Genomic DNA, 15,731 nt, shown 5'->3' on the forward strand with positions numbered 1-15,731 from the left:
TCTGATATTTTGAACCTTTTATGAAGAAGTGGTGGTCATGGCATCAAGGTAAATGAGCAAAAGTACTGAAAAAGTAGTCAATGGGTAAATTAGGTCGTTTTATTGTAATTCAAGACCAATTTTCCCAGCAAACTCTGCCTCAGCGCAGTATTAAAACAATGAGGCGTTCACTCAGCCTTTAGGACAGTGTCGTATGAGGGGAAGTCTACGTGCAAGGAATCATGTCCCCCAGACAAGAGGATAATATCCTCCATTCCCAAAAGTTTTTATCCCACCCACTCATGGAGAGGGTGGTTCATTTACACCATGACCTATAAGTGTCCATTTCAAAAACGCCACAACATCAAGACTTTGAACGTTTTATAATATTTTTTCACGGATGTGAAGTGACCGTTGGTTGCAAAGACAGGAAGAGTGGAATGGTGGGAAGAGGCACACGGGGGTGGTAGAAGCGTCCAGGCAGCCCAGTAGGGTGTACAGTCAGTGAGGCTCTCGGTCCGGGACGAGGCAGCACACAGGAAACCCTCGCACACTTTGGGATTCTGCTACATATTTTTGTAAACTCTGGTTAACATGAAACGCTTATGTTTTCCCATCCTTTCATGGATGTGTTTATGTGCACTTTCCTCGCTGGTGAACTGTGAAGATCAGCGTATCCCGGAGGGTAAGTGGAGCATTCCGCCGGAGCCCCCGCTCACATTCCCACCGGGTTATGTCGCTCAGACTGCGGCTACTCTCAGTCTATCAGCGCGGTGTCTGGTTCTCCTCATCAGCCTCTGTGGCTCCGGGTGAAGTTAAACTCGCTCTGTGTTCTGGTAGTTGAGGTTATATCGGTTCGCTTAGAGAACGTTCCAGCAGATTCGCTGCAGTTAAAACACGACAACGCAGTAATGTCAGCTCGGTTAGAAAAATCTGTTTTAGTCGTTACGGTTTTCAGTTTTGGGACTTCCTCATTCCAAATTATTATCACTATTCATGCTAACCTACTTTATCTGGGGACTTTAATAAAAACTTTTCAATCTGTTTATAGTGTAGTTTGTGATAAATATATATTTGCTTTCAGCTCAGAATCAGTCCTGAAGTTAACTTCCGATTCACACGTAATAAAGAACTATTTAACTGATTTTAGTGATTCAACCTTCACAGGTTTAAACTTGACCTAGTTTACATTGACTGCAAAATCAGATATTTGTGAATAATTTATTTGTTAAAAAAAACAAAAAAAAAACGAGAGTTGCAATGTTTTGCGGATAAAGACCACATTGTATAGTGTTTTGCTGAAGACAGGAGCCTACTTGCCAAACCCAGAATTGATTATAATAGAATGGAGGAAGTTGTTTTATTTTATTTTATTTTTCCCAAAACGCAGTTGTAAAATATTTACTAATCCAGTTTAGTTTCCAGTATTTTAAACTATGAATAGTTCTGTGAAGTTGAGGCTCCCTAACAGAAATGGTCCTGCAGAGGCTAACTTCGGCACCATGAGAAGCTCTTCCATGTCGCTGACGTGGACGGGATTCCGCAGAGGACCGAGGGCTGGTTAAACATAGCCTCCGGCTCCTGCAGCTCCTTCTCTACATCATCAAACACTCACAACGTCTAATAGAATTATGGTCGTTTATTATCAAAACTTGAACTATGTAGAAGCGATGCTAAAGAAACAAAGAGACCATGAGAAATAGTTCTCAGCTAATTGAATCAGTTTCAGAGAGAACCCTATCACACTGACTTTATACAAAGTTCAGATGTTACAGTTAAACATTCTTGTTAAATGCGCTTCTTAAGTGCTCCTGCTAAGTCAGTGCAACACCTGTTATCTTTATCCAGACAAACATATTTTTTTTTATTTAGAAGCAAGTGATAAAGGAATAAAAATACTTTTAAAAATAGATTGGTCTACATTTTCTGTTACATTTGTAAATGTTTTGAATTCAGTTTATTTGAGTAAAATATACAGTTCTGAGAGTTTTTAGAGGAGTTGTAGTCGATGTCCTGCAATGTTTAGATGTGTCTCTATTTTAGCACACATGAGTAACATAGTCATTAGCAGGACTGGAGAACTGTTGGACAAGGAACACATCTAAAAGCAGCATGGTTCAGACCATGCCGCATGCACAGCATGGTCTGTGCATACAGGTCTAAACCACGCACATAGATGCTGTATGCATGGTCTAAACCATGCTTTGATTTTAACTTTATCTTTTTATTTTAATCTTTCAAAACTCCTATAAATGTTGTGTTTTACTGATTGTTGTGGCCTTTGAGACAGCTCCTAACAACTGTTGCTTTTTTTTTAGTTTGCTAACAATTGAGGCTAAATGGCTCATATTGTTTGTTAGCATTACGAATCTTCAGTTGATGGTGGCACATGCTTTTGTAGGATTTTTAACATGAGTCCTAAACCAAAGAAAACAGTGGAGAGACAAATTGTTTCTGCAAGTTTATTATTTCCAGCAAAGTAGTTTACACACACACCTTCTTACAGCCCAGAGTACACAGCTCTGGAAAACAAAGACTACATGCTTTATACACTTAATCACACAGGAAGTGATATATATGTGGATCAGTATGCACTGGAAGACATGCGTATCGGGAAAAAAAATCCCAAATTTAGGAAGCAGTTCTGAAATTTGAACCGTGACAGCAGGGTTACAAGACAGTTGGTCCTCAATCTCCTGCTGATACGCAGGACTTCGTCTACTGTTCTACTGGGTTACACACAGTTCACTCAGAGAGATAAACGTCAATAGCAGAATCATTTGTCTGGCATTGTCAGAGGATTTGGCAAGTTTTTCATGGATTCTTAAGTCTACTGCTCAATTTAATGTGATACAAATTTAAAGGTTTCCAACTAACTATTTAGAACCATTGCTACAACAATTAAATAATGAACCATTAAATAGACATTTTTGTTTGTTTTTTTTGTGCTGACATGAAAACAGTTCAAGACTTAATTGCTTCTTTTCTGTAAGTTTGGTTTGTGTTTTCCTCTGGTTCTCTGCCAAAGAAAAGCAGAGCTAAATGACTCTTGTGCCCAGCGTCATTTCACTCAACACTTTCTTACTTTGTCTGTCGTGAGCAGGCCAGTTACTCTGTGAAGGAAAACCTATAATTTACAACCAAGCAACATTTCAAAGTTGAAACAAACAAGTTTATATGTTTATGTACACTTTTTTTTCTAGAACCGAAAATATATATGTTGTAGTGGATGAAGCAAACCGTTTGACCACTCTTCCATCTCATAATTTTTTCTTCCAGATAAACTTTTAGTTTTGACTGTTGCAACCAAAGAGACAGATGGCTTCAGGCGTTTCCTGAGGTCGGCTAAGCACTTCAACTACACTGTAAAAGTAAGACACAGCTAATCTATTTCTTTAGATAAAATAAAGAAAACCCTAATTGTAACTTTTTTGTGCTGTTTTCCCAGGTGCTCGGCCAAGGCGAGAAGTGGAGGGGAGGTGATTACATGTCGGCTCCAGGAGGAGGTCAGAAGGTTCGCTTGTTGAAAGCTGCTGTGGCGGAGATGAAGTCCAAGGACCAGGTCATCCTCTTTATCGACAGGTGGGACTGATGCTCACATTTAACCTGCATCCACCTCCCTGCTGGTTTGTCTATTCTTTCCCTTTTGCTTTTACAGCAGAATCTTTCATAGATCTAAGTGAAGGGCGATAAAAATGAGAAAAACCTTTCTCTGAAGATGGTCAACTTCAGGGAAAGTCCAGCTAAAGACATTTAAAAAGCTTAATTACAGTTGTAAACCATCTGGCTGCTTTGAAGGAAAACAGAAAGGAGTCAGAGGTTGAAAGAGTCCTGGACATGTAAAATTTGCCGTGTTTAGTTTTATTGCGATGGTTATCATTTTCTGTACGTTTTGATAGTGTATTATAGCCAAAGTGTCTTATAGCTAATAGGTCCATTTGACCGCATTCAGATGTGGTCAAAACGCTAGAAATCCCAAACTATCCTTTTAAAAGAAACATTGACTGAAAATGGGATTCTTACGCGTAAACTACGTCTCTGAGACAGCAATAGGGGAAAAAAAAAGCAAAATCCATTCAAAAACCAGCATTTTTGAATGAAAACCACTGGCACCTTAACTCCTCACTTTTATAGCGCTCTTCTCAGCCTTTTCTTTTTTTTTTTTTCACACAGCGGAGCCAGATTCGAGCTGTGAATGTTTCCTTTTTTCTCTCCCTTGTTGGCACAGCTACGACGTGGTTTTCGCCTCGGGTCCTAAAGAGCTTCTCAGGAAGTTCCAGCAGGCCAAACACAAGGTGGTGTTCTCCTCGGAGAGCCTCATCTGGCCAGACAGACATCTGGAGGACAAGTACCCCCATGTCAGGGAGGGCAACAGGTTTCTGGGTTCAGGAGGTGGGTCGCCCAGGGCTGATCACGTGTCTCTTACTGCTAACAGCTACGATAGGTGGACAAAATAACATTTAATTCTTTAAATCAGCTAAACATGGACTATTTTCTCAGACTGTGTTATCTGCCACACTGAAAAATGACAACAGTTTATCTCAGTAAATGTATTAAGTCTATTAAGTCGTCATGCTAAACAAATGTAAAAAGATTAAGTTTGACAAACTTAATTTGATTACATGTAACTAAGTAGTGCTGTCAATCGATCAGATAATCAGATTAATCACACTCTGGCTCTCTGATTAATCACATTTAATCACCATGCCTAACTTTGTAAGCTTGAAATATAAATATGCACGCAGTCGTGCACACTCGCCACACTCCAACCAGTAAGAAATTATCTGAAAGCAGGTGATGTAACTTCTCATCACTCAACAGCGACTAAGGGAAACTTTCTCCACTTCACACACATACAAGTAGCAGCAAACTTGTGCAGGGGACAACTGACAGATAAGATACGTTTTATTTTCTAATTCTCGGACGCCCCACCACGTTCTTATGCTGCCCTGGAGAACTGCCCATATGGCCCATATCAAAAACAAGCACGCTTTCAAAAAATGTTTAAGAAAATGTTTTATTGTCTCAAACCAAACATGTCTGAAGATTATCAGTTTTCAGCGATTTAATTTTCCTGCATAAAGGAAGTCATTTTGACTGAAACATTCATTTAGAAATGTCTCTATAACAATAACATCACACGGACCGTGTGCGATGAGGCAGCAGTCACTTGTCCTCCTGCAGCCGAGTGAGCAGCATAATTTGTGAAATTTTGATGCGCACACTTGGGCTAATGGCGCAACACGAGAACGTTGAAAAATGTTCAACTTCTGTTGCCGTCTGCTGCTGTAGAAAACCATCACCTGTTGTTGTCGTTCGTCGCTCTCTTTGAAATATTCAGTTCGGCGTTCTCTAGTTAATCTTTCTGTCTCCGAGTGGTGTTCTGTGTGCACAGAAGCTGCTGACGTGGCTGTTCATAGATTTTACAGGCTGGTGAATTGCTGACTATGGAGCCTGTAAATCTGTGCCTGGAAGCCCTCATTAGTACCGCCGACGTGGAACCGACACACACGCACCCACACCTCCATGGAGTTGTGACTGAAGTCAGGCGGTGTTTTGTTGACTTTATTTGGTTCCCAGGTTTCATGGGCTACATTCCCAACATCAGAGAGATGGTCGCTAACTGGACGGGAGCAGACAGCGACAGCGACCAGCTCTTCTTCACTAAGGTTTACATAGATCCAGCTAGAAGGGTAAGACATGTGTCACTGCAATTACACAAGCAAGCCCCTTTAATCAAAGCACTCAGCCACAACTAATGAGACTCCTCATGTCCTGCACGTGTTTCATGTTAAAAAGCTTCCAGTGGCACAACTTTTCCCTTTTCAGCCACACTTCAACCGTGCAGGACAAGAACACACGAATAAATATTTACATGCAAACACGAATGAGCTGAAAATGTAAACAATCAACTAGTAATTTTAACTCACTCGGCTGTTTCTAAATGTATTTTCAGAAGGCCTTAAACATCACCCTGGACACCAAGTGCAGGTTGTTCCAGAACCTTCATGGAGCTCTTGGTGAGTGTTTTAACACCTCAACCAGATTTTCACCGTTTAACTTAGTGGCCACACATCACTCTGACACTTCAGTGGGCCGGAAAGCCCACCCTGTTATATTTGCTACTCTGTTAGGAGCCATCAATATCCTTCCTGGAATAGATAACTATTTGTGTTTTTACCTTTAGTGAAACGTATTAGTTTTCCAGCTAACAGTTTTGTACATCAGAGGAAGTAAAACTAAATATATTTTTTCTAGATCTTAACACCTCAACACCTTAAATCTCTGTTTAGAAAAAATACATACATATTGCCTGAACATATCTGTATTGGCTGAGTTTATTTTAGTTATTTTAACATGTCTGTATTTTAGAGTTTTATGGTAGTTTATCATGTTGGTTAGCTGTTGCTGCCTTTAAATGTGCCGTAAACATACCACGCCCTGTGAACTTGTTTGGATCCAACAAATGAGCTCAAACATGAAGAACTTCATGTGGGTTCAGCTGTACAGAGCTGCAGGTCGGTCATAATGTTGTGCCTGGTCAGTTCTATTTATGTTTGTGCTTCCAGATGAGGTGGTGCTGAAGTTTGAAGACGGTCGAGTTCGGGCCAGAAATGTCCAATATGACACCCTGCCCGTCATCCTCCATGGGAACGGACCAACTAAGGTACTGCAGACAGAGAAAAGGAATGAAAAGCTGCTAATGTTTCACTACGACTGTCAGCTACAAAGCAGCTACACAGAGTACTTGGGCAGCATTCTGTTGGCAGAAAAGGTTTAGCCTTTAAAATATTTTTTTAAGTTGTGACTAGAGATGCACAGATCCAGTATTAATACATGCACTGGTTCTGGAATTGGAAAAAAAAAAAAAAAAAAAAACATTCCAGACGGGTTTGCCCGATCCATATGGGCAAATCTTTTCAGCACAAAGCAAATTCAATGCTCTGAGCTATTTATTTTACAGTATATTTAGAATTACTAATTGCACTGTCTGAACCATTTGACAAACAGTTTGTTGCGTTTCATTTTTTACGTGTTTGATCAACTTACTGCTTTTGTCAGCTTCAGCTGCTTTGTTGTTTAAATTACAACGGCTCCGAGTTGCACCGACTGGACAAATTAAAGTTGTATTTGTTTTTACATGTTGATCGAGCTTGTGAGGCTATCGGTGTATTTATCTATGCTGTGCTGGTGCAGAGTTATCAAATAAATTAGTAATTAAATAAATTTATTTCTGTTTTAAAAAAAGAGACAGTGCTGTTTTTCTGACACTGAACAGACATCTGTATCGGGTTGAGAAAAGTGGACTCCTAGGTGTGCTGTGATGACCAACAGGAACACGTTTTTTTTCCAGCTCCAGATGAACTACCTGGGTAACTACGTCCCCAACTCGTGGACGTTTGAGACCGGTTGCACCGTTTGCCTCGAGAACCTGCGCTCACTCTCATCCCTGAAGGTCAGCTCACTTCTCGACCGACCAGCCACGGCTTTTCCAACCAGGTTTTCCATGAAATACATTTAAGTCTGTGCAAAACAGTAGTCGGACAAAGTCCGTTGTTGTTTTCTACAGGAAAGTGAGTACCCTCTGGTGGTGATCGGGATCTTCATTCAGCAGCCAACGCCATTTGTGTCCGTCTTCTTCGAACGTCTCCTGAAGCTCCAGTACCCGAAGAACAGACTCAAGCTCTTCATTTCCAACCAGGTGACCCCTGATGTGCACTTCTCAAAAAATAACACATCCTAGATCACATTGAAAAAAAATATTTCAGTTGCAAATCTTTATTTATTACATAGTGGAATGCGTTGAGAACAAAATAGCATAAAATGGTCAATGTATTGTTATTATCCTGTGGAGACCTGGATTTAGAGTCACATCCTGGGCAGATCCAACTTTTAATTCACTGTCTGAAGTTAAATCAGGCCATACATCCCTTGTTTATGTTTAGTTAGAAAACTTACGATTTTGAAGACTAATAAATAAATTTCAGACATTTTGTTTCTCTTGCTATTGCGGCATTTAGCAAATAGAAATAGTTTTGGTGATTATAACTACTGTAAAAAGGGAACCTAAAGACCGACAGCCTGTAGACCAGCTGGTTCACTGAGGACTAAGACTCCTACAGGTAAGCATGTTTCAGTAGTGAAGGGTTCTGAAGTCTGGGTTAAAGGTGACCGTAGAGTTTTTTTGGCTTGGTTGCCAGACTGAACTGAAACAGTAGCTCCACGGGTCATTGTTTCTCTTTTTATTTCTAACGCTCTCTCAGTCATGAAAGTGTTTCTGTGGAAGGAACCACTGTGAAGAGAATCAGAACATTATTATTTTTGTGTGTCAATACTGTATTTAACAGGAAGAAACAATTGCAGTAGTCCTGGTGTAAATCCACATCCAGCAGTTCTAAAGCTGCCACATTGCGAACATGAACGATCCTGTCTGTCCTGCTTTGTCTACAGAGAACAGATGGACATAATAAACTCATTAAATCTTTTGTTCTTGCAGGAGCCTCATCATGAGCAGCAGGTCAGCTCCTTCCTGCAGAATCACGGGAGTCTGTATCTGGATGTAAAATCCATCCGACCCGAGGAGGAGATGGACGGAGCAGATGCTCGTGACATGGCCTTGTGAGTTTCAGTTTATGCTCAAAACATTTTTTTCATGACTTCCAGTGTCATGGCAACCACTACGGCAGGACAGAAAGATGATCCTGTGTGGATAGATAGAGAAGCCCCACTAATCCAATTTGCTAACATGCAAATTAGATTAGTCTAAGAGTTACTTTCATTCAACAAGAAGGAGTGAGAAAAGCAAGAAAGGATGAGTCCCATACTGCTGCAAAAATATTAGCATTTTACTGCCCCCCAGTAGGCATTAGCCTTTTCTCCAGAATGAGCATTTTAGCTATTATTTATCTATTAGCTGTTATACTAAATGGAGGAAGTCAATGCAAGAGAACATTGCTAGTGATACCCCACATGCTACTGACAGCATTTATGATAAAAATGAGCATTTTGGCAAATTTTAGCTTACACACTAATTTTAACATACTGAATGGAGTAAGTCCATGTTAGTCATCATGCTTGTGATTCTCCACATGCTGTTTAGTAAAGTTTAGCTAAGATTAGCATTGATGCTAACATTTAGCATCAGAACGCTGGGTTCCAACAGGCCCCGTTTAAATTTCGTCACACATGTTATAGTTTGAAGAGTATTAAGCAGCTCTATACACACAGCCTGATCAAAAAAATAAAAAAAGTTTTTACCACTTTGGATCTTTTCTTCAATTACTGAGAATAGTTTTTCAGTTTGAGGCCAGATGAATTCAAACTCGACATCTAATGAGACAAAGGTGCAGTGAGCTTTGGATCTACACTGATTTACACAACCCTTGCTACAAAAAAATCTACTTGTTGATTTAAAATACTCAATTCTTGGAAAAAAGACAGCAAATCCTCAGTTTATTGTTGAGGGGTTACAAGAAAAGTTTAACAAATATGTGGCCTGCAAATACTCACGACAAAACGTTTGGACACCCCTGAACCAACCTGTAAGATCTGTGGTCTCAATAAATCTGAGCAGCTCTGATGCCGGCTGTTCCGGGGCCCTGGCTTTGCCTGAGCTGTTTACTCCATTTTACAGATGATGGTGCAGAAAACTTCATTGTGGTTGAAAAGTTAAAAACCTGTAAAGGGTTAACAACCCTAGCACCTCTGCTTTGTCTTGCAGTGACATGTGCCGGAAAGACAAGGAGTGTGATTATTTCTTCAACTTGGACATTGAGGTGGTCCTAAAGAACGAGAACACATTGAAAATCTTGATTAAGCAAAACCTGTAAGTACATAAAAAATAAAATTAAAGATCAGATTTGATTTCTGTTGCACAAACTGTAATGGTTTATTTACTGCTTGTCCCCCGGTGCCCCAGGCCCATCGTGGCGCCCATGATAACTAGAGTGGGCCGACTGTGGAGCAACTTCTGGGGGGCGCTCAGCGCGGACGGATACTATGCCCGTTCTGAGGACTACGTGGACATCGTCCAAGGACGGAGAGTGTGAGTCTGCTGGTGTCCCCCAAGGACTTGAATGCTATGTTACCGGGTAGACTGATGATCAATAATTTGATAGGAAATTATGTTTACTTAGATCGGACCAACCACTGGAAAGTTCTAAAGTGGTGATTAAAATAAACAGCTATGTTGGAGGGAAAAGTCGTGATGAGAGAAAAGGTCAAAGTTGAAGCCAGCTGTAGATCCAGACGAAACAGAACCTGTTTCTGGATCAGACCAGGAAACGGACAGTTTTTACTGAAGAATTAAAAAAACATTTCAGTTCAATTGAAAATATTTTATTTTTTGAGAAGCTAACCAGCTGCACCTACTTGTAAAAACATAACCGTAAAAATACAAGAGCACAAATTCTTCCAGCGGCACAGAATCCAAAACCAGAGGAATAATTGTCCAAATAAACTAAAAGAAATCATATTATACAAAAAGCTATTCCAACATGTTGCAACGATTCTAGAATCAGTGAAGAGGGACAATAATACTAAAAAGCCTTTTGTAAAAGCCTTGTTCCTTTAGAATCTGCAGCGTTCTGTCACAGTCTCTTCCTGATGTCGGATCCTCATGTTTGCTTTGAAATTCTTTTGCAGGGGTTTGTGGAATGTGCCGTACATTTCCAGCGTCTACTTGGTGAAGGCGAGCCTGCTGCAGGCAGAGCTGAAGGACTACCAGCTGTTTACCTCGGAGAGCTTAGACCCCGACATGGCTTTCTGCCACAACGTTCGCAGCAAGGTCTTCAGGACAGCAGAGATTCACAATGAGACTCTGATTCAGAGGTTTTGTTAAACATTATTATGAAAAGTTTCTCCGTAGCCTTAAACCTGCGACTCTGTCTTGTCCTTTTGCCAGGGTGTCTTCATGTACGTAAACAACTTACACACATTTGGCCGCATTCTGTCGACAGAGAAGTACAGGACAGAACATCTTCACAATGATCTGTGGCAGATCTTTGAAAATCCTCTGGTAAGGACGGACGGACTGATAGATGGACGGATGGATAGTGTTGAACTGATGCGAGTGTGGTCTGTCTGTGTGTGTTTCAGGACTGGCAGGAACGTTACATCCACGAGAATTACACCCGCATGATTAAGGACAAACTGATTGAAAATGTGAGAAGCAGCATGAAGCCAGATTCCAGAGAGAACCCACCAAACTGAAATGACTCTCTAACCTGGGGTTGATCGGTTCTGTGTTCTCTCTAGCCGTGTCCAGACGTTTACTGGTTCCCATTGTTCAATGATGTGGCCTGCGACCATCTCGTTGAAGAAATGGAACACTTTGGCAAGTGGTCAGGAGGGGGAAACATGGTAAGCTGTTGCATGGACGTGTTCATCCCTCACCTTGTGAGGGATCAGTGAGGCTCAGAGCGGACGTAGCTGCTTGTGTCATGAGTGTTTTCTCTGCTGTCTCGGTCCATGCCGTCCCTCAGTGATACATTTGGATTGGTTTGTTTCCCAGGATACCAGAATCCAGGGGGGCTATGAGAACGTCCCCACCATCGACATCCACATGAACCAGGTCAACTATGAAAAGGAATGGCAAAAGTTCTTGCTGGAGTTTGTTGCACCCATAACAGAGAAAATGTTCCCTGGGTACTACACCAAGGTGAGACCTCTGAACCCTAAATGATCCGCTGCCACAGCATAATTCTGCATTTGCTAACTAATAACTAGTTAGTGAAACTAGTTAATAGTTTCACGTACTAATATTGAAGACAGCTTTAAAAGAGTACAGGAAACAGGCTGGGATTTTGCACTTTGCACTGTCCTGTAGCGCCACCCTGTGACCAAACTACAGACTAGCTTTCAAATTAAACAAATTCATGGAGATTTTCTGCATCTGCCTTAAAGCAACGCAAGGCAAGTTTATTGGCTGTTATTTATAGTAAATTTCAGCAACAAGTCAATTCAACATCGACACAGTTATGTCTAAAATAAGTGCTAAAATAAAGTAACGGAAACTAAAGTGATTGAGTCAATGAGGTTCCAGTTCTTAGTTTTGTTTTAGGTTTTTATATCTGCTGCGTGTCTGTGTGTTTGCAGGCTCAGTTTGACTTGGCCTTCGTAGTTAGATACAAGCCAGACGAGCAGCCGTCTCTGCGGCCGCATCATGACGCCTCCACATTCACTATAAACATTGCACTCAACCAAGTCGGCATTGACTACCAGGTAAGCAAACAGCGGCCCCTCTGCTCTGCACCTCACAGATTTTGGAGCAACAATGCTGACCGACAGTGAAAGCTGGACGTTTACGCTCCAGTAAACGTCTGGAGCGTTCACACACGTGATGAATACAGTTAGGAGGTACAGTAGTCTTAGCTCCTGACAACGAGATAAAAGGATGAAATCACATGTAAGTGACTGATTATATTGGCTTTTAAACTTTGACGTCTTTCCAGATTGATAAATTATTTTCATTTTAAAAAGGTGTGGAGCTGCTTTGACAGCTTTCTGCATCCTTCAGATGCAATAGAAAATGTCATTTTGGCTTTAAATCTCAACTTCAGCTTTAAAGGTGTTTCTTTCAAACTGGAAAGAAATATTATTCAAAAACTGAATCTTTTTTTTTTTTTGCCAAACTCCAGTCAGAAACATTTAATTTCTTACTGATGACGCCCATCAGTGACCTAATGGAAACCTGGTTTTCCTCTTGAAACGTGTTGCTGACATGAGGCCAAAGCTTTTTAAGATATTTTTTTTGTATCTTTAGAGACTGTGTTGTGTGTTTTTTGTTTGTTGTTATTTTTGCTTGAATTCAAAGATGAGTCGACCTTCAGTCGAGATGTGTTTGAGATGTGTTTAGAGTGAAAGCTGTAAAGTGTTGTTTTATGGATGCAGGGTGGTGGATGCCGCTTCCTCCGATACGACTGCTCCATCCAGGCCCCCCGGAAAGGCTGGGCCCTCATGCACCCCGGCCGCCTCACTCACTACCACGAAGGCCTGCCCACCACTGCGGGGGTCCGCTACATTGCAGTGTCCTTTGTGGACCCCTGAACTTCACCACCGCATATTCCAGACTGAACGGGACACTGTGACACCCAAAATAATCTTTGTTTTTTATCCCTGTCTCCGAAACATTTCTAATTAGTTCAATCACCGATACTCCCTCCATGTTAACTGTAAGCTTTAGTTCGTCATCATTTACTAACTGAGCTGGGGAAGTTTTAATTCTGACATGTGAAAACACAACTTAGTGGGAACGTAAAGAAGGTGGGATCTAAAGATTTCTCAACAAATCGTGCCTTATTTGAAGCAGTTTTCCCAGTCTGCACCTGGATCCAGTCAGCCTCGAGGCAGGTTCTCATGTCTCATTGATTCACCAGTGGGGTAAAATCATGTTAGTTTGGAAGTGGGAGTTGAGAATGACATTTCACCTGATCTGTGTCCCAGTTAGAGTCCCAGTTAGAACTACTCGCCAAAACCATCCTCCTGACTCTGATTGGTTGTTTCTGACCGACTGGCTGTTTTTCTGCAGATGGCAGTAGGACCACAGGGGGGATTTTTCAGTCTCATATCATAGCATAGCAACAGTTTTGGCAGATGTTTAAAAAGCACTTTTTTTATATAAAAATTGCAACTTTAACTGGATTTTTGGGGATAAGTAAAGGACGTTTGTCAAATACAAAATTATTCTTCAGTATTTTGGGTAACACTTTATTTGAACGGGGGTGAATAAGACTGTCATGACACTGTCATAAACATGACATAACACCTGTCATGAACATAAATAAGTCTTCATGAGTATTTATGACTGTTGTCATAAAGCGTCATTCGGTAAATTATGACACTTTTAATACAAAGTTGACATTATTCAAAATGTCTTTGTTATGACAACTTGACATTAACCAAGAAATCATTACTGATATAAATTTGTTATAAAAGTATTACTGATTGCACTTTAAAAATGAGGTAACTTTATGTTATTAAAGGTAAAGTTTATGTCATGTTTATGAAAGTGTCATGACAGTCTTATTCAACCCCCTTCAAATAAAGAGTTACAGTATTTTGAGACAAGAGGCTGTCCCTTGTGGTCAACTGCAGTATTGCATATAGGCCTGTTGCAATAACAAATTTTGCTGGACACATTGTCCCAGAAATAATTGCAGTGATGGATATTTCATGACCATATTCGAGTAATATAATGATAATAGTATTACATGTCCTGACTTCATACTGCAACCCATAAAATGATGTCATTCCCAGTTCTTCCTCAAAGTTGTAAAAGTAAATGGAACAAATGTTACCAGTACACGTGCATCCTGGGAGTTGTAGGCCGCTGTAATGCAGGAGTTTACAATCAGTGATTAGATAGAAGCAGATATCCAATTTTAAACTGAAGATTTATCATTGATTCTCCAGGGACCACCGAGGCTCCAGCTTGTAGTGGATTTAACGAATAATTTTGTTCTCCTTTCAAGTAACTGATCATCCTCTCTGACGTTGATCTTGATAGCAACAATAGCTCACAGCAGGAGGTGAAGTATGTCTGGGTTTATGGATCACAATCAGATTCTCTCAGGAGAAAACCCTTCTTACTTATTTTTTTTTAGATGCATTAGTTTGATGTTGAGCTTTGCTTTAAACTGCAGCTGCTTAAATCACCAGTGCCTTTTTCTGTATCCTAGCTGTTTTACTGAAGTACTCCAAAGTAAGTTTATTTATTTTTTTATATGTTAGATGTGAAACAGCTGGACTACCTGCCTCCTTGCAGATGTTTGGAGTGAGAGCCGCAGTATGGAAATGATCTGTAACACTTTGTGTCTCATTAAAAAGTTGAATGTGTTTTATGGGAGAGATTTGAAGACAACTAGAATAAAGCGGGGAAGCAAAACAACATGCGTTTCAGGCTGCTCACTTTCCTCTTAAAAGCATCAACCTTAAAGGATGAATGGAGTCAAATATTCATACTGGTGTCATTTATGCCAACATTAGTACATGTAGTGAGGGGAATAAAAGCTTTCCAAAACAAACCTGGTGATGTGGAAAAAGTAATTCTGCCTTATTAAATCAGAGGTTTTCCATGATGACAAAGCTTCACCCTGTTCTGAAGAAATTCTACCACTATTTTTTTTTAACATCTGTCAGTTTGCTCAGGGTTACCAATGCATTTAGCCCTGGAATGCTCCAGTAAACCTCAGCAAAAACAATGGATTTTATTATTTTTTTTTTTTTACAAATGAAGACAGAATGGCTGTGAACCTTTGTAGGACATACAAAATTACTCCAGAAATGCCAGAACACCTAAAGCTTTTTATTTTTTTAATTTATTTTTAACAAAAAAAAAAAAAAATACAAACAAGCATTTTCACTTATTTCACAAAGGGACATTTGTATAGGTTCACTGCACATAGTGAAATATTCCTAGACTTTATTTCTTGTAAGACTGCAGCTTACAGTTGAAATCAGAATCAGTTTTTATAGAACACACACACACACACACACACAATGTTTTCATAAAAAAGAAGGACTATACTGAGTTAGTGCAACTATGGCATTGACCTGTTAGAGACGGTCTGTGGGGAAAAACCGACTGAATGAGAACCAGAACCAGGAGATGACAACCCAAACCATCACTGGTTATGGAAACTTCAAGCAACGTCAATTCTCTCTACTCTTCTTTCAGACTCCAATTTCCCAAATAAAATACAAATCATTTAGGCGTAGAGGCTCTTAATGTTTGTACTGCAGCCTCAGGCTTC

The 15,731-nt window shown here is 40.3% G+C and overlaps 1 protein-coding gene across 1 annotated transcript; it reads left to right on the forward strand.

Moving 5' to 3' along the window:
- The first annotated feature begins 300 nt into the window (after positions 1 to 300).
- On the forward strand, positions 301 to 13,434 carry plod1a (procollagen-lysine, 2-oxoglutarate 5-dioxygenase 1a). The gene is made up of 19 exons (XM_015053211.1): positions 301 to 664; positions 3,259 to 3,350; positions 3,428 to 3,561; positions 4,208 to 4,371; positions 5,560 to 5,672; positions 5,936 to 5,999; positions 6,549 to 6,646; positions 7,334 to 7,435; positions 7,550 to 7,681; positions 8,477 to 8,598; positions 9,701 to 9,805; positions 9,899 to 10,024; positions 10,624 to 10,765; positions 10,883 to 10,996; positions 11,077 to 11,142; positions 11,236 to 11,340; positions 11,492 to 11,638; positions 12,076 to 12,201; positions 12,871 to 13,434. Exons 1-19 carry the CDS (start codon positions 574 to 576, stop codon positions 13,024 to 13,026), a joined length of 2,199 nt encoding a protein of 732 aa, XP_014908697.1. The 5' UTR covers positions 301 to 573; the 3' UTR covers positions 13,027 to 13,434.
- The last annotated feature ends 2,297 nt before the right edge of the window (positions 13,435 to 15,731 follow it).

Source organism: Poecilia latipinna, unplaced genomic scaffold (genome assembly GCF_001443285.1).
Source record: "Poecilia latipinna isolate Pla-1442-1.1 unplaced genomic scaffold, P_latipinna-1.0 Scaffold1167, whole genome shotgun sequence".
Classification (NCBI taxonomy): domain Eukaryota; kingdom Metazoa; phylum Chordata; class Actinopteri; order Cyprinodontiformes; family Poeciliidae; genus Poecilia; species Poecilia latipinna.